Genomic DNA, 19425 nt, shown 5'->3' on the forward strand with positions numbered 1-19425 from the left:
CTTTATTTTAAAACTTTAGAAAGCTTTGGATAAAAAATTAATAGAAATTGTAAATGTGAAGGATTAAATTTATTAAATTAAAATCAAATTAATAAAATATGCAAGTATTGAAGGGTTATCAAATTTAATAGTGGATGACCAAAACAAAATCGAGTGGAAAGATATAAAAATGTATATAAAACAAATGATGAACATATAAATTTAGCACTCAAATCAACCTATTGATCAGTTTAGTTTTATGGTTATATAGATATGGAGAAATCAATTCACCACCAACTTCAAATTCACATACCAAATCAGGCATCTGCTTTCACATGCCAAATCAGACTCCTTAATATCCAGAAATAGGAATCTAAATTTAATATACTTTTTAAGAGGTGAACACAAAGATAGAGCTAATGCTACCTTTCCCATTCAGAGTGTCCCATCCTAGAAAAACCAACTATAAATAGACTTCTATAGTAGAGAATATCATCAAAAACAATGCAGAGTCTGTTGAAAGGAGACGCTTGATAAATCATCTTTGCTCACTGCCCATTAGGCTCCACAACCCTGGGTCTGCACCCCGTTTGTTCAAGAAACTTGGTCAGATGCAAATGCTTTGCAGCCCATTGCTCCGCTAATTTTTGCTCCTTCGCTTCCGCATCTCTTCTTAGCCCCTCCAGTTGTTCCCTATATTCAGCTTCGATTCTATCAAGTGTACTCTTCTGCTCTTCCCTTAGAGCCTCGATCTTTGACTCTATTTCTTCCATCTTCTTCCTTTTACGGGAAGCCTTTTCTGATTCGAGTTGTAACTCTACCCTTCTTAACCTCCAGGCCGCTTCCTTTCTATGTGCAACCCAAGCGCGGCGCCCATCTTCCAGCTGCCTGCAGCAGTCCATCAATTCAGATATCAGCAGGTTCTCACTACGAGGAAATGATCCATGGGGCACCCTGTTTCCCAAAACAGGGCTAGTTTCGGACATCCTCTCAGGTTGCAGCCACGGGATTGGGGGAGCAGCTGCCACCGTTGAGGGAGATAAGCTTAAAGTCACAGAAGGGGAAGGTGGTGTGACAACGGACGCATTGCTGGAATTAGAAAGCCAAGGTGGAAGTAAAGTTGGTGGTGCAGGTGAAGGTGGGTCAGTATGAAGAAAACCCCCGTTAGAAGCAGCCATGGGAAAGGCTGAGCTATGGCCCTGTTTTACTAGTTTTTCAGCAAAAGTTTCTAATATCCTATCGTACTTGCCTTCCTCGACTGGCTCAACCGTCTTATGCTTCTCTTTATGTTCCCTTTGTTGCTTCTCCTTGAATACCTCCCACCACTTGCCCAGTCTTTTAGCTGTTCTACCAGGGACTTCAGCTGCAATTTTCTTCCATTTGTTGCCGTGTTTAGCTTGAAGACGGATTACAAGACGTTGCTCTTCTTCCGTAAGGGATCCCTTCTTGATACCAGGTTTGAGATAGTTATTCCACCTCTCTAAGCAAGATTTTGCATCCCTGTTCAGGGGTGTGTTCATGCGGTGTGACACAAGGTTCCACTCCCTCGGACCATATTGTTTTACGTATGCACACAACAAAGCGTCTTCTTCAGCTCTCCACCGCTGTCTCTCCTTCATTTCCAGGGGAAAACACCACTTCCCATTGCTCTGTGATCCTCATAATGTATCTGAAAGATGATCAGTAAGTTTAGCCATCGCTTTGCTTATAGCCAACTGATAACAACTGGATCCAACAGCAACAAACTCACAAATAAGATAGACTGAATGACATGAGTAATCAAAGATGAACTTATAACAATGCCATAGGCTATACAACAATTCCTCCACTGCACTTTCTAGACCTTAAGCAAGTATCACGACACCAAGGGTGTAAGAAATGGAAGTTAAGAGAACACCATGCCTTGCACACAACACACACCGAGATCAGAAGTGATTGAAGAATAAAATTCCAGATTTAAAAGCGGGAATCAAGAACTCTAAACACCTTCCAAATTAGCCTCACTCAGATAGTTAACAGTTTACAACCTATGAAGTCTGATAGCAAATATGCATGCGGAAACCAATTGAATAACAATGTCAGAATTTGTTCCTTGCATAAAAATAAAATATAAAGGCAAAGCTAAATATAATAACACCTAAAACTCCATTAGTTTCAACTAAGAGTTGACAAAATTTCGGGTAGGCCAAGAAAAGAGATGGCTAGCCAATCATCAAAATGAGGATGCACAATCATGCTGTTAAATAAGATGCGTGGATAAATGCTGATAACTGTTGGTACAACTAGGCATTGATTATAAAGTCAAGTACAAAGTACAAGTAACATAATACTACCAATCACTGCACAGAAAGACAAGGGAACCGGGGGGGGGGGGGGAGGGGAGGAAACAAGACAAGATGTACTACAATACCAAAAACAAGATCAAGTATCACAAGAGGAGTGATCTTAAACAATGACTGAAAGCAAAACTCAATTCTGCCATAGCAAAAGCTATCATACAGCCAGTGACAACAATCTGTAGTGGAGTCAGCAAAACAATGCGGAAAAAGATAATATATATATACACACAATAATTGATAAAATGCCCAAGTTTGTGTCGTATAAAACTTGCTAGCGGCCCCTGACACTGGATTACAACCTAATTGTACTGCAACAGCTGGCAATACAGAGATTTTCATCTTTACACATCTATAAACCAAACTATTTAAGTTACTAGTTAAAACTAATCTACTAAAATATCCCATAAAAATGTGTTAAAGATATAGACAAGCAAACCAAATAAGAGTCTAGTAGAGATGGTATATCGATAATCAATCAAACAGGGATGTTATGACTTGTACAAACCCCCAATATATTTATTCAACTCATCTCCCATATTTATGACACAAAATCTTCAGAAAATTACAGCTGCAGGGCAAAATAATAGGGTTCATCAACTGATTTGGTAGAATGTAAATATTCCCAGGATAAGGCCCGGGACATTACTGAAAAACCCAGTTTCAAGAACTGGGGAAAAAACAGTTTATTATGTTTAAGATTATCATCAAACAAGTATTGCTGGGAATAATTAGAAATTATGTGTGGGAGCTGCCACCAAAATCTTCAACTAAGTAAACGTTTGGCTGACGCGAAAACTAAGAAAGATAAATGTTTTAATAAAATTGAAGCAAAACAGAGCCTTAAAAATAGCTTCTAGGAAGCACAAAGAGAAGTCCAGAACAAGGATTAAACAGAAAGAGAAAATGTGAAATAAATACTTAAAAACTAATGGATAAAATAGGATAAAAGAGCTCACCATATTTTCTTTGAGTTCAAGTGCCCAAATTTAAACTTTGTGTTGGTTGCATCTTCAAGCTTACAATCTCCGACAAGAACAGCAAAGGATTAAGGAGAACATAAAATCAAAGCCGACAGTCCAAACAACCAAAACACACAAACTCTCTCTCAAACAAAGGGGGATGGATGGGGGGAGAAAGATAATAAAATGAGAAAAAAAAAAAAGAAAAGAAAGAAGGGGGAGGGGGGGGGACTATAGTCCGCGTTTCGCGGCACAAGGAGACGAGTATGATGTAGACTCGACCTTCTGCTCCGCTCAGAAGCACCTCTCAGATGTCAGTGATACGTTACGTCCCTTTTTCTCTTTATTTTTATATTTATTTATTACTTTTAACTCTATTATTATTTCTTCTTTATTTAATTCAATACCTCAAAAAAATTGCTTTTCTTGGTTTTTTTTTAGAAATTTATGAAATTTTATTTTTTTAATCTAATTATAGTTTCAAAAAAAATTAAAAAATTAAAATAACAAAAATTCAGAATTCTTTTTGAAGAAATTTTGATTTTTTTTATAATTTTTGAAATTTAAATTAACAAGTTAATATTTTTAAAGATTTTATGATTTTTTTAACTTTTACATAATTATAAATTTAAAAATATTTTTATAATTTCAAAAACAATTAATTAATTTTATGAATTTTTAAGAATTTTTTGATATTTTTATAATTTTTAAAAATTATTATTAAAAAATTATAAAAGGACCAAATCAGATATTTTAACTATAGTCCAAAATAAAATTAGTTAACGTGTCACATCACTCTTTCGTTAATATTGTAACGACGATTGATGGACGAATGATCAAAATATAACTTTTCATAATTTAATGATAGAAAAATAACCAAAATTTAATGATTATTTTTTAATTTACTCAACAAATTATTTTTCTTGTTTTTTTATTTTTTTTATTTTGATACCTAAAAACTAATTTATTATCTAATTACACTTTTTAAAAATTTATTATTCAAAATATTTTTTATGAGTATATTCATGGGTGTAAGTTTTTTTTAAAGATGTTGAATAATACATTTAAAATTTATTGTCTAGTAGGAACTCAATAATCATTGGTGTTGAGGTGTGAATAACCATTTTTCAATATTTCCTTAAGAATCTTATATTTTGTTGTTACAAATAAGTAATTGATTTGATATGGGTGTCGATGTGGAGACCATTACTTTCTTGTATTTTACTGTTATGAATAGTTATTTGACTTGATGGATTAAGAACTAGACACCTAATAAAAAAATCATTCCAACTACTTGCAAAATTTCTACAACTTTGTTAATTATTTTAAGTGCTTTTTTCTTTTCATGAATTAGTTGTATAAAAAAAAGTTATCATTAGTTTTTTAAATATGTTATATTATTGTAATTATTAAATATGTTCACCGCATGATATAAGAAAATTATGTTATAGTATGTAACTTTCTAAATCCAGCCTAAATGTTATGGTCGTATCTGGTAACGTCACACGATAGTGTTTTTGAAACATTGTTGTTACGTTTAAAACATTTCATGTTATTATCTTTAGTAAACCTTTGTTAGAACTTAGGAAGTCGATTTTATTCATTTAAAACATTTGTTTTGAAACATTCCTCGTTGCGGAAGCTTTAATAAAACAGTCTAAGTGATCATGCGTTTAGAAATTACTTTTAACTTTTTGAATACCTAATTTCTTACGACCAGCAGGTATAAATCCATAAAGTAAAATAAATAAATAAAAACCTAAAATTTAAAACCAAAGTCCCAGAGGGTCCTTAAATTACAACCCAAATAATCAATAATAATTAAATCATAAAACGTAAATTGAAAACCATGAAGTCTAAAAATTTCTGTAGTCACCGCTGAGTCCTCCGTCGCACAGATCTGTCTAAGTCTAGGGATTACATGTGCACATTAAAAAAAAGAGCGAGTTTACGTAAACTCAGTGTGTAATCCCATAAAAACAAACAAACAATCAGTATTCACAGTGCACAATTGAACAGTCTTGGGCCTAAGCCCTTTTCAGTATCTGTGACAGTTACAGTGTCAAAAATTCAGTAGGGCCTAAGCCCATCACAGTATCAGTAGTAGTAACAGTTATTCAATAGCAAAATCCTACCCATCCAGCCTCTACACACCATCTTCGTCCAACCCTACACTCCATGTGGGGATATAATCAACCCACCCATCCCTACACTCCAAGTAGTATCGAATGTGACACAAAACAGTAGTTTGCAGCTGAGCTGTTAGTAAATTAGGCTTAAAGCCTTTTAGTACACTTCCTCCGAATAACAACCCCCAACCCAATGCAATGCAACATACAATGGATAATATGCTATTATGCAATTTCAGTACATACATTTGGTTCAGATATTAACATGCTCAGTACAAATATCATTCAATCAATTTCACACATTTAGGGGTTTAAGTAGCGCTTACCGACCTTACAGTAGGTTCACGGTCAACTTGGGCGACACATGCAACCTTAGAAATATTTCAGTAAAAATGGGCCCACACGTCCGTGTAGCCCACTCGGCCCAAATTGGCCTTGGCCATGTGATCCATTTTTAATGTGACCCATGCTAGCTAAATATTCATATATGTTTTCACTATTTACTTATATGTTCATTCAAAGTTGTCTACTTGAGTCATTGTCCCTAAATTATTTATATCTTAAGCTACAGAATTCCAAATTAAGATCCGCTTGATGTTTTCGAAACTAGACTCAAATACCTTTCTACGATAAAATTTTTAGATTTTATAGTTTATCAAATAAGTACAGTAAAATCTCCAAATCGATCTCGATTCTGCTGTTTGACAGCTTCAACCTTTCCTTACTAAAAATTATTTATCTCTTAGTACGGAATCCGAATGATGTTTCTGTTTATTTCTCTTGAAAGTAGACTCGTTAAGGATTTAAACATATAAATTTAAGTCCCTAATTATTTTTTATAATTTTTGATGATTTTCTCAAAGTCAGAACAGGGGAACCCCGAACCCATTCTGACCTTGTCTCACAAAATTCATTATATCTCATAACTTACAATTTCATTACTTACACTGTTTCTTCCATGAAAAACTAGACTCAATAAAATTTAATTTCGTATTTTATTCAACTTCTAACTCAATTTCCACTATTTTTGATGATTTTTCAAAGTTAGACTACTGCTGCTGTCTAAAACTATTTTAGTGCAGAATGTTGATTTCCAAGTTTATTACACTCTTATTTCCTTTCTCTACAATTTTTCGCATCATTTTCTCTTATTTCTCGACAACAAGCAATTTCAAATTTTCACCAAATCCCATTTTTTGCGTATCGAGTACACACCTGGTATCATTTCTGATGTGTAAGCACTCCTAAGCCTCCAGAACCTCGCTTGAGTAACCACAATTTTGCACAATCACAATGTCGATTCAAAACCACAGCCCCTTGATTAACTCCGAACACACGCAACCAACAATGAACAACTAAATCAATTGGAAAACAAAGAAAGAAATGGAAGGTGAAAAAATAATGAAAATTCCGGCAGCAACTAGGTGGAAGAAATTGGCAGTGGAGGGAAAAAAGAAGAAGAAAATGTTAGAAAAAGTTTGGGTAATTGGAGAGAAAATCGAAACTCTACTTTTTTATGCAACAAAATGATAATCAGATTATTTTCTGATAACCTCTCCCCCATTATCTCTTAAAATCACTCATTATTAACCCACTAAAACACAACTACTCAGAATTTTACCTCAATACAACTCTTAGCCGAAATTGGAGCAAAAATACTATCTCCACGCCATCACAGATAATTGAACATAGGACTTTCTTCACACCAACATTCTACTTATCCATTAGACCAGCAGGCCCATTCTATTAATTATTGCCAACTTTTACTTAAAAGCCTACTGACCAAAGATAAGGCTTATTCATAAAAATATCAAAATTTGCTCAAGTCCTAGCTTGAACTTGGGGCCTCTCACACACCCAGAACACTTAACCATAGAAGCAAATACACAGTTGTGTCACACATTTGCAAGAACAAAAATAAAAATTCTAGGGCGTTACAACTCTACCCCCTAAAAGAAAATTTTGGCCTCAAAATTTACCTGATCAGAACAAATAAGGTTACTACTGAGCATCGCATCCTCAGGCTCCCACGTGGCCTCCCTAGTGCTATGATTACGCTATAGAACCTTCACCAAAGGAATAGACTTCCTCCTCAGAACTTTTACGTCACGATCTAAAATTTGGATAGACTCCTCCTCAAAGGTCAAGTCTGGCCTAACCTCAATCTCCTCAACAGGGATAATATGAGTAGGATTAGAGCAGTAACGCTTTAATATAGAGACATGGAACACATCATGGATACGATCCAATACCGGAGGTAGCTCCAACTGATAAGCTACTGGTCCCACTCGCTTCAGAATACGGTAAGGTCCAATAGGCCTAGAGCTCAACTTACCCTTACGACCAAACTTCAGTACCTTCTTCCATGGTAAAACCTTGAGAAAAATGAAGTGCCCCACAGAATACGCGATCTCATGCCTCTTCAAACCCGTATAAGATTTCTGTTTGTCAGAATCTGCTTTCAAATGATCCCGAATCAATCTAACATTATCCTTTGTCTCAGAGACCAACTCAGGACCCAGAACACGTCGCTCGCCTAACTCAGTCCAACATAAAAGAGTGCGACACTTATGACCGTACAGTGCCTAGTAAGGTGCCAGCTGGATGTTGGATTGGTAGCTATTATTATAGGCAAACTCCACTAACGGTAGGTAATCCTCCCAACTGTCTCGAAACCTAATAGCACAGCTCCTCAACATATCCTCTAGTACCTAAATCACCCTCTCTGACTGACTATCGGTCTAAGGATGGAACATAGTACTGAAGTCCAACCTTGAACCCAGAGTCTCATGCACATTTTTCCAAAATCGAGACGTGAAACGAGAATCTCTATCAGAGATGATCAAAACTAGTACCCCATGCAGTTTCACTATCTCAAAAATATAGAGCTTCGCCAGCTTCTGCAAAGAATAATTTGTCCTAACTGAGATGAAGTGTGCAGACTTAGACAATCTATCCACGATGACCCACACTGAATCTTTCTTAGTGGGTGTTAAAGGCAACCCACTAACGAAATCCATCGTTACTCGCTCCCACTTTCATAGCGGAATCTTAATCTGCTGCATCAATCCCGAAGGCAACTAATGCTCAGCTTTAACCTGCTGGCAAGTCAGACATCTAGCCACAAAATCCGTAACCTCTCACTTCAACCCTGGCCATCAATACAACTCTCGAAGATCTCGATACATCTTATATCCGCCAAGGTGCATAGCATAAGGGCTACTATGCGCCTCTATCAAAATAGAATGCCTCAAGTCTGAATCATTTGGCACACATATTAGGCATCGAAAACACAACACACCCTCAAAGTTTAACCCAAAGTCCGTCGTGCTACCATTCTTAATATGTCGGAACCGAAGACCCAAAGACTCATGCTCCAGTTGTCAACCCTTAATCTGCTTGATCCAAGTTGGCTTGACTTAAAGCTCAGCCAACAAATTCCCATCGTCGAACAGGCTAAGTCGAGCGAACATTGTTCTTAGATCAGTCATAGCCCTACAATTCAATGTATCGGCCACCACATTGGCCTTGCCAAGATGGTACTCAATGGTACAGTCGTAATCCTTAAGTAACTCAACCCATTTTCGCTGCCTTAGATTCAGCTCCCTCTGAGTAAGAAGATACTTGAGGCTTTTGTGATCAGTGTAAATGATACACTTCTCACCATACAGATAATGCCTCTAGATTTTTAATGCAAAGACTACGTCGGCCAACTCCAAATCGTGCGTCAGATAGTTCGCCTCGTGTGTCTTAAGATGACGTGATGCATATGCAATCACCTTACCATCCTGCATCAACACACATCCCAAACTGACATCATCACTATAAACCGTGAAATCCTTTCCAAGTTCAGGTTGTACCAAAATAGGAGTCCCAGTCAGTAAAGTGTTAAGCTTCTCAAAGCTCTCTTGCTGCGCATTAGTCTAGCCAAACGATACACCTTTAAGTAGCAGCTTAGTCAAGGGTGCTGCGATCAATGAAAATCTTTCCACAAATCGTCGGTAATAACCTACCAGCCCCAAAAAGCTGCAAATCTCAAACACATTCTTTGGCTGCTTCAAATCCAATACAGTCTCAATTTTTTAAGGATCAACTCAAATCCCCTCAGTAGACACCACATCACCTAGAAATGTTACATGTAACCAGAACTCGCACTTGCTGAACTTAGCATAGAGTTGTTTTTCCCTCAAAATCTGAAGAATAATTCTAAGGTGCTTATCATGCTCATCCTCAGTCCTCGAATAAACCAATATGTCATCGATAAACACCACTACAAACAAATCCAGGTAAGGCTGAAACACTCAGTTCATCAGATCCATGAAAGCTGCCGGTACATTAGTCAGCCCACATGGCATCACTAGAAACTCGTAGTAACCATAACGAGTTTTAAATGTCGTCTTATGCACATCAACCTCCTTAACCCTCAACTGATGATACCCAGAACGCAAGTCAGTTTTGAAGAACATAGACGCCCCTCGGAACTGGTCAAACAAATCATTAATCCTCGGAAGTGGATACTTGTTCTTAATAGTCAACTTATTTAATTGTCGGTAGTCGATACACATCCTCATGGGTTCATCATTTTTCTTAACAAATAGTACCAGTACTCCCACGGGGACACACTAGGGCGGATAAACCTGCGATCCAATAACTCTTGAATTTGAGCCTTAAGCTCCGTAAGCTCATTCGGTGCCATTCGATAGGGGGCAATAGACACCGGAGCTGTACTAGGGAAAAGCTCAATCCCAAACTCCAGTTCTTGATTCAGAGGTAAACCCGATAGCTCTTCAGGAAAGACGTCTAGAAAATCCCTCACAGTTCTGATATCCTTTACAGTAGAGTCCCTAGAAGCGGAAACACTTACGTAGGCCAAATACGCCTCACATCCCTTGCTAACCAGTTTCTCAGGTACTAGTGCAGAGATCATGTTAGCCAAGTAATTCTGACATTCCCTAATCACAACTACTTCATTACCCTTCCCAGTTCTCAATATGACCCTCTTAGTTGCACAGCCTAAACTAACACGATGCTTGACCAACCAGTCCATCCCCAATATCGTATCGAACTCTCCAAACGGAAGCTCCATCAAATCAGCCAAAAATACCGTCCCTTGAACCTCTAAAGGAACATCCCTGTACAGTTTGCTAACTCTAACAGATTACCTCAGCGGGCTTAGCACAGTCACCTCACTAGAAGTACTCTCAACCGTAATCCCTAGTTTTTGGAAGCAGAACAGGCAACATAGGAATGCGTAGATCCTATATCTATCAATGCAGTGTAAGGCACATCATAAATAAGAAACGTACCCGTGATGACATCTGGAGCATCTCTCTCCTCTCGGTGACGTACAACATTAACTAAAGTAGGCTGCCTATTGAACCGGAGTCATTTCGTAACTGACCCATGGCCCCCAGATATAGTATTAGGCCCAACGACCCTCTCTAATATCCTCAACATAGCTTGGGACAATGTGTCTTTCCCAGCCATGTGATTATGAGACTCAGTCTCAGTAGCAGGCGACACTAGCGTCTCACTCGTGTCAAAATTCGGTATATTACCTAGGGAAGAGGACTTAGATCAAACCCCCTATGGCCTCTACCTCAGCCTTGAGTACCCCGTCCACGATTACCTCGTGCGCTCATGTCTATTAAGATTTATCTGTATTACAAATTTTTATGCATCGGTTTCAGTTTTAGTATTTACTAGTAAATGTTTTATGTTAACAGTTTTAGTAATTCAGAGTGATTTTCGTAAATCGCAGTCTCTATCAGTTTTACTACAGTCTTAATATACATCATCTAGAGTGCTTTCACAGTATACTACCTACAGTAGTTTCAGAATATCATAACATATATCAGTTTCAGAATATCATAGCATGTATCAGTTTTAGAACACTTACAAGATCGGTGTCGGAGACTTGGTGCACCACATACCAGTAGAAATATTTCAAATCATTTAAAAACTAAATTTTCAAAGACAAAATTTAAAACCTATAATCCACAGCTGAGTTTTGCAGCCTGACTCTGATACCACTAAATGTAACCCCTCAAACCCAGCCTAGACGTTATGGCTGTATCTGGCAATGTCACACAATAGTGTTTTTGAAACCTCGTTGTTAGGTTGAAAACATTCCATGTTATTATCTTTAGTAAACCTTTTTTAGAACTTAGGAAGTCATCTTTATTCATTTAAAACATTTATTATGAAACATCCCTCGTTACAGAAGCTTGAATAAAACAGTCTAAGTGATCAAGTGTTTAGAAACTACTTTAACTTTCTGAAAACTAAATTTCCTACGACCAGCAAGTATAAATCCATAAAGTAAAATAAATAAATAAAAACCTAAAATTTAAAACCAAAGTCCCAGAGGGTTCTTAAATTACAACCCAAATAATCAATAATAATTAAATCATAAAACGTAAATTGAAAGCCATGAAATCCAAAAATTTATGTGGTCACCGTTGAGTTCTCCGTCGCATCGATCTATCTAAGTCTGGGGATTACCTGTGCATATTAAACAATAAGGGTGAGTTTACGTAAACTCAGTGTCTAATCCCACAGAAACAAACAAACAATCAATATTCACAGTGCATAGTTGAACAATCTTGGGCCTAAGCACTTTTCAATATTAGTGACAGTTTGGGTCTTAGCCCATTACAATATCTGTAGCATTAACAGTTATGCAGTAGCAAAATCGTATCCATCCAGCCTCTACACACCATCTCCGTCCAACCCTACACTCAATGTGGGGATATGATCAATCCACCCATCCTTACACTCCAAGTAGTACCGAAGTGGCACAAAACAGTAGTTTGCAGCTGAGTGCCAGTAAAATAGGCTTAAAGTCTTTTAGTACACTTCCTCCGAATAACAACCCCTAACCCAATGCAATGCAACAGACAATGGATAATAAGCTATTATGCAATTTTAGTACATATATTCGGTTCAGATATTAACATGCTCAGTATAGATATCATTCAGTCAATTTCACATATTTAAGGGTTTAAGTAGCGCTTACTGACCTTACTGTAGGTTCACAGTCAACTTAGGCGACCCATGTAACCTTAGAAACATTTCGGTAAAAATGGGCCCACACATCTGTGTGGCCGACTCGGCCCAAATTGGCCTTGGCTGTGTGATTCATTTTTAATGTAACCCATGCTAGCAAAATATTCATATATATTTTCACTATTTACTTATATGTTCATTCAAAGCTGTCTACTTGAGTCATTGTCCCTAAATCATTTATATCTTAAGCTATACAATTCCAAATTAAGATTTGCTTGTTGTTTTCGAAACTAGACTCAAATACCTTTCTACCATAAAATATTCAGATTTTATAGTTTATCAAATAAATACAGTAAAATCTCCAAATATATCTCGATTCTACTGTTTGACAACTTCAACCTTTCCTTACTAAAAATTATTTATCTCTTAGTACGGAATTCGGATGATGTTTCCATTTGTTTCTCTTAAAAATAGACTCGCTAAGGATGTAAAGATATAAATTTAAGCACCTAATTATTTCTTACAATTTTTGATGATTTTTCCAAAGTCAGAACAGGGGAACCCGAACCCATTCTGACCTTGTCTCACAAAATTCATTATATCCCATAACTTACAATTTCATTGCTTAAACTGTTTCTTCCATGAAAAACTAGGCTCAATAAAATTTAATTTCATATTTTATTCAACCTCTAACTCAATTTCCACTATTTTTGATGATTTTTCAAAATTAGACTACTGCTGCTGTCCAAAACTATTTTAGTGCAGAATATTGATTTCCAAGTTTTTAACACCTTTATTTCCTTTCTCTGCAATTTTTTTGCATAATTTTCTCTTATTTCTCGACAGCAAGCAATTTCAACTTTTCGCCAAATCCTATTTTCTGTGTTTCGGGTACACACCTGGTATCGTTTTTGATGCGTAAGCACTCCTAAGCCTCCAGAACCTCGCTTGAGTATCCATGACTTCGCACAATCATAGTGTCGATTCAAAACCACCATCCCCTTGATTAACTCCGAACACACACAGCCAACGATGAACAACCAAATCAATTGAAAAATAAAGAAAGAAATGGAAGGTGAAAAAAATAATGGAAATTTCGGCAGCAACTAGGGGAAAGAAATTGGCAGTGGAGGGAAAAAAGAAGAAGAAAATGTCGGAAAAAGTTTGGGTAATTGGAGAGAAAACCGAAACTCTACTTCTTTTCTGCAACAAAATGATAATCAGATTATTTTATGATAACCTCTCCCCCATTATCTCTTAAAATCACTCCCTATTAACCCACTAAAACACAACTACTCAGAATTTTGCCTCAATACAACTCTTAGTTGAAATTGGAGCAAAAATACTATTTCTACGTCATCACAGAGAAGTGAACACAAGACCTCCTTCACACTAACACTCCACTTATCCACCAACCAGCAGGCCCATTCTATTAATTGTTTGCCAACTTTTACTTAAAAGCCTACTGACCAAAGATAGGGCTTATTCATAAAAATACCAAAATTTGCCCAAGTCCTGGCTTAAACTTGGGACCTCTCACACACCCAGAACACTTAACCACAGAAGTAGATACACAGTTGTGTCACACCTTCGCAAGAACAAAAATAAAAATTCTGGATCGTTACATAGTATATGGTTCTAATTATAGTAAGTTACTGTGAATTTTGTTGGATTATTTGCTATTAAGAATGATTGAAATCATTAGAATTGTTATGTTATTATTGTTGTTATATTTGTTGAATATATTTTATATATGGTATAAAGAAGTTATGCTATTGTTTTTGGTTTCCATTGAAGTAAATTAGTGTTAATTTTATTAGATTCTTTGTTATAAAAATTGTTAAAATTATTAGAATTATTTTTGAAAGTTAATATTTGGTAGTCTTTATTTGAAAAGATGGTGTATCGATTTATGAAATAAATCCATCTAAAGTGAAATTTATGAAACAAGTCTTATTCCAATCTGATATGACTTTTAACATGACCATTTAGAGTGATTGATACATGCACAGATAGAGTGAAATTTATTAACCAAGCTATAAATTTTCAAACTTAAAAGATTAGTCAACTTGCAATGATTTTTGGGATGAGATCCAGAAATTTATGAGTTGATATGTCTGCATAGTGTTTGAAGAACTATCTCTTAACTTCGAAACATATTTTGAATAACTCAATTTTGAGGTCGAGAGTTTAAGTTATGACCGTTTTAGTGAAGATTGCACGACCAGAATTTTTGGATGGGATTATTACGGGGAATTGTGAGTTTCGGGCTTTAATTCGAGTGTAAATCATATTGAGTTTGAGCTTAAGGCCAAATTATTATTATATATGAGCCCGATATTGTATTTATTAGGTTTTATTATTTTATTATTTATTTATTCCGAGTTTTAGGATATTTCAAGTATTTAAAGTTATTTAGAAGTTTTATGTTTCTTAGTCAACAAGAAAATTTAGTTATACTAAGACTACTTATTTAGATTAATTAGAGTTTTATTATAATTGAGAGTTTTATTTGGATGTAATTATTTAGCCTATATAAAGGCCTCTTCATTATTCATTAAAGGGGGAAAAATAAGATTGATTCATATCTTAATAAAATTTCAACTTTGGGAGTTAATTTCTTTCGTGCAAGATTACTTTATTGTTACCTTTAGAAGTGATTTTTCTTCTCAATTTTATACAAGGATTCGTAGGAATCCATTCTCCATCATTCAATTTGCCAATGATTATTTCTTGGAAGGTTGATTAGAGTCATTAATTGAATTTATTGGGGTTTATATCTCAAAAGGTTCAGTTGGACAACTATCTTCTATCCATATCCATCAGTTTATTCGATCCATCTTCCATATTTTAATTTTCGTTTTCTTTATTTATCTATGATTTGAATCTTTATTTTTTATTCCTAAATTTATTCTTTTAGTTGTTTTTGTTTTCTTTGTTTCTAAATTTGTTTGTTTTTTATTTCAGGTTAGATTTGATTTTTTTAGTCGAACATCTTGAATACGATTGTGGTCTGCTATCCCCTATTAGTGATGCTTCATTTGAGAACATGAAAAAGATGTTCCTAAGGAAAATGCAAGATAGAAGTACTAAGTGGATATCTAGTATGAAGCATATATTTCTATGGTCTAGTATAAAAGGGTTTAACTACATTATTGTTGACTTCAACGATAATAAAGATTTTGAGATGATAGTATTTGGGTAGTAAGAAAGCATGGATGTTGTAATGGATTTGTTAGTGGAGGACGAAGATATTTTTGATGTTAGGTACGAGATTTTGAATTATAAAGCGCATTGGCTATCCTAATGCCTACATATTGTCTGAAGTTTCCATCAATGCTGGATAGTTCAGATCTCTTTCTCGATTACTATATTTAGGGATCCACGATGAAAAAGAATCTTTCAGTGCTGAATAAACTTAGTACCTATCTCAAGTACTATACTTAGGTGCCTATGATGTTGGATATTGATGAGTTGCATTATAGGATACTGGCTATGCCACTGTTCAAACAACCTCTAGTGGTCAAACATATTATTTGAATATGCCTACAAGTTATAATATGAACAAAACTCTAATACATATAGTCCAAGAAAACCCCAACCTACCCCATTTAAAGCATTCTCAAAACATCATGATGATGACGTTGGTGATTTCATCTAAGCCAAAGCCCAAGCTTAGGAAGAAGTAGATGTTGAATTTGTTGGTGCTAATGATCTCGACTTGATAGATAAACCAATAGTTTATGTCCAAACGAGTCGTAGTAATCATACATGCAAGCCATCAAGTTGTTACCAAATGTTCCACTTCAACACTCATGAGCATGAATTTCCCAAATATGCCTATAAAGTGTTCGATTTGAATTCATTTTACGATAATGGTGAGCACGCACTCAACCAAAATTTTCATTGAAAGATTTTTTGTAATAAAGAATCAATGACTACAACATCAATAAGTCAAGGATTTCAAGGTCTCAAAGTCATGTGCCAACATTTAAATATGTAAATACATTAAGTATAGCTAGGATTTCATGTGGGTGATTCGGTTGGCCTATATATAGAGGAAACCTATGTGGAAAATTCACAAATATAACATACAACACCCCTAACCCGTCTCCGTCGCCGGATTGGGTTTATAAAGCATTACTATTCAAATTCGATCATTTTAATATCAAAACATATTAATAATGTCATTTAACAATAATTACTTGAAACTCATTACATTTGGGCCTTAAATCGGGCTTTCGAAGCCCTAAAATTAGTTTAGAAACAATTCAGGACTAATTCAAAATAAATTACAAAATTGGGGAAAAAGTTGCAAAATTTAAAAATAGGGGTCACACGGCCGTGTGACATAGCCTAGGCTGTGTAACAATCGAACAAAGGGACACACAGTCGTGTCTTAGCCCGTGTCTCAAACCATGTAACTCATTGAGTAAGGTCACACGGTCATGTCGCAAGCCGTGTGCTAGGCCCTGCAACATACTGACTTAATACACTAAACTTAACAAGTGACACACGGTCGTGTGACAGCCTATGGCCCAGGCCGTGTGCTCCATAATTTGGCCCTAAAAATAAGCCATTTCAAGGCCAAAACACATCTAATTAACCATTCCGTTTGTGCATGCATTCAAAAGACCTAAACACCTTTAAACAACTTATAAACATACCATTTCAAACATCCTATTTCATCTAACCAATATGCCATTCAAAGGCACCATAATTATACCAAAAACATCATTAACCAAAACAAATCAATATAGCCATATTCCAAGCATAAAACCTAATTCCTTTAACTGCCAAATAACATCACATATAGCCATTTACATATCATCCCAACATACCAAAAGGGATCATTCATTACAAGTATCTAAAAGTGGCCAAAATGACCTAACTTGTTAAGGCATTAAAGTCTGTCAAACAAAACATACACTTGAAAAGCATATACATACCAAATTAACCATTAGCTCATTCAAGAATTATCATTATAAAAGATCCTATACATGCCATTTATAACCTTGGCCAAAATAACATAGACACTATCAAAAGGTTTGTTGGATAGTGTGATAAATCTTCGACAAGCTTCCAACCGGTCGAGCTTCTGATAATCTACAAAACAAAGGAAATAACTATGTAAGCAACTAATTCTTAGTAAGTTCGTATAAAATCAAACATAACTTACCATTTCTTAAGCACAAGTTATATAATAAGCATAACAACATTACCAAGACCATATGTTTAGTAAAATCCTATATAAGCACCATCAAACTCACAAGTTAGTAAGTTCATAAATGATACATATATAATCAACCATACCATAAGTGCATTTTCATGTACATATCACTTATCACATTAACCTTTTCGTAAGATCATGAATCAATATCTAAATGTATACATAACTTGCCATTAACCTTTGCTTACTTGTTGAACCATCTAGAATTACATTGGATGCTTAGAAATACTCACACATAGTGTGCCTTTCAATATAACCGTAACCTTTCCTTTTTAATAATGCTCACATGAGCTGTGAAATGGGCCTACTTACACGAGCTGTAGGTTAGAATGTTAGTTACACGATGCTGCTTAGATAAGCTGTGGAGAATTCGCAACAAATGTAGGACCTCAGCCATCGGTAGGACATTCAAGACTAGCACCTGAAACATGAAATCCCTAATGACATGTCATTTGTATCCTAAGAATTTTTAAGGTTCAAACAAGACTATTTATCTGTCAATTGCTCAAAGCATTGATACATGTATATTCAAGTCCATTTGTAACAAATATGATATAGCAAATAATCAGTTTAACTATCATAAATATGATTATAATCCATACGAACTTACCTCGATAATTATAGTCGTAGAAGTAGACTGGGAGACTAATTTAAAGCTTTTGCCTTTCTCTGTTCAAATCCAGTTGTGGTTTATCTTGATCTAAATAGATAATTACATTCAATTAAGTACATCAATTAACTTCAAGCATTCAATTCAATCTATAATTCACATTAGCATAAAATTATTAATTTACCCTCATATTTTGACTTTTCACAATTTAATCCTTAAGCTCATAACTTGAATTTTAACCATTTTAACCTAAATCCATGTTAACAAATTCTAAAAAGGACCTTGGAACAGCCCATAATTACCAACATTTCACATTAATACCCATGGATTTACACTTTCAACAATTTAATCACTAATCTTAAAATTCATCAAAAACCACTTAATAAAACAAGTTTATTTAACAACTAAGATTGATAATTTATCAACTAACATAAAAAAACATTCAAACTCAACCATGGAAAGTCCCTCAACCTTTCACATTTTTGCAAATTAACCCCTGGGCTAGCTAGATTAAGCTAATATGAGCTTAAAAAAATCAATAAAAACGGGACTTGAATACATACCATACAAGGTAAAATACCACGATCAAAAGCTTCTACCCCTTTTCTAATGGCTAATTGGTTTTGGGCGATCAAATGAAGAAAATGAACACCATTTGCTTAGTTTAATTTAGTTTTAATTATTATTTTACTATTTTACCCTTTTTAAAAACACATAATTACAATAAAACCTATCCATGCACATCCATTAACCTATAACATGGTATAATTTCCAATTAAGTCCATTAATTTACCTTTCCATAGCCATTTAACCCTTTTTACTAATAGAAACCTACTTTTTCAAATTTTACGATTTAGTCCTTTTTATTTAATTAACCATTTAAACTTCAAAATTTCTTAACGAAAATTTAATACTACCTTAATTTAACCATATACGCATTAAATTAATAATAAAATATTAACTCACTTATCGGAGTTGTGCTCTTGAAACCACTATTTTGACACCACTAAAAATAGCCTGTTACAATTTTCCACCTAAAAGAATTTTCGTCCCCGAAAATCTTACGAGAAAATAGGTTCGGGTATTGCACTTTCATAACTTCTTTCGGTTCCCTAGTAGCTTCCTTGAATCCATGACGTTTCCATAACTAAAACTATACGTTTATTCCTTA

At 35.2% G+C, this 19425-nt stretch overlaps 1 protein-coding gene across 2 annotated transcripts; it reads right to left on the reverse strand.

Moving 5' to 3' along the window:
* Positions 1-221: 221 nt before the first annotated feature.
* Positions 222-3599, reverse strand: LOC107899312 (transcription factor AS1). Of its 2 annotated transcripts, none has more exons than XM_016824991.2 (2): positions 3275-3599; positions 222-1648 (listed from the first exon to the last, which is right to left on the reverse strand). In XM_016824991.2, exon 2 carries the CDS (start codon positions 1596-1598, stop codon positions 528-530), a length of 1071 nt encoding a protein of 356 aa, XP_016680480.1. In that variant the 5' UTR covers positions 1599-1648; positions 3275-3599; the 3' UTR covers positions 222-527. The 2 variants fall into 2 exon arrangements, with proteins under 2 accessions (XP_016680480.1, XP_016680481.1); XM_016824992.2 differs by having other exon boundaries at positions 222-1704; positions 3275-3585.
* Between the last annotated feature and the right edge of the window lie 15826 nt (positions 3600-19425).

The sequence above is a fragment of the Gossypium hirsutum genome, chromosome D04 (genome assembly GCF_007990345.1).
Source record: "Gossypium hirsutum isolate 1008001.06 chromosome D04, Gossypium_hirsutum_v2.1, whole genome shotgun sequence".
In the NCBI taxonomy this organism is placed as follows: Eukaryota; Viridiplantae; Streptophyta; class Magnoliopsida; order Malvales; family Malvaceae; genus Gossypium; species Gossypium hirsutum.

Bases quoted from the DNA above. Each gene is read 5' to 3' on its own strand.
- LOC107899312 (XM_016824991.2), bottom strand. From the start codon at position 1,598: ATGAAGGAGAGACAGCGGTGGAGAGCTGAAGAAGACGCTTTGTTGTGT.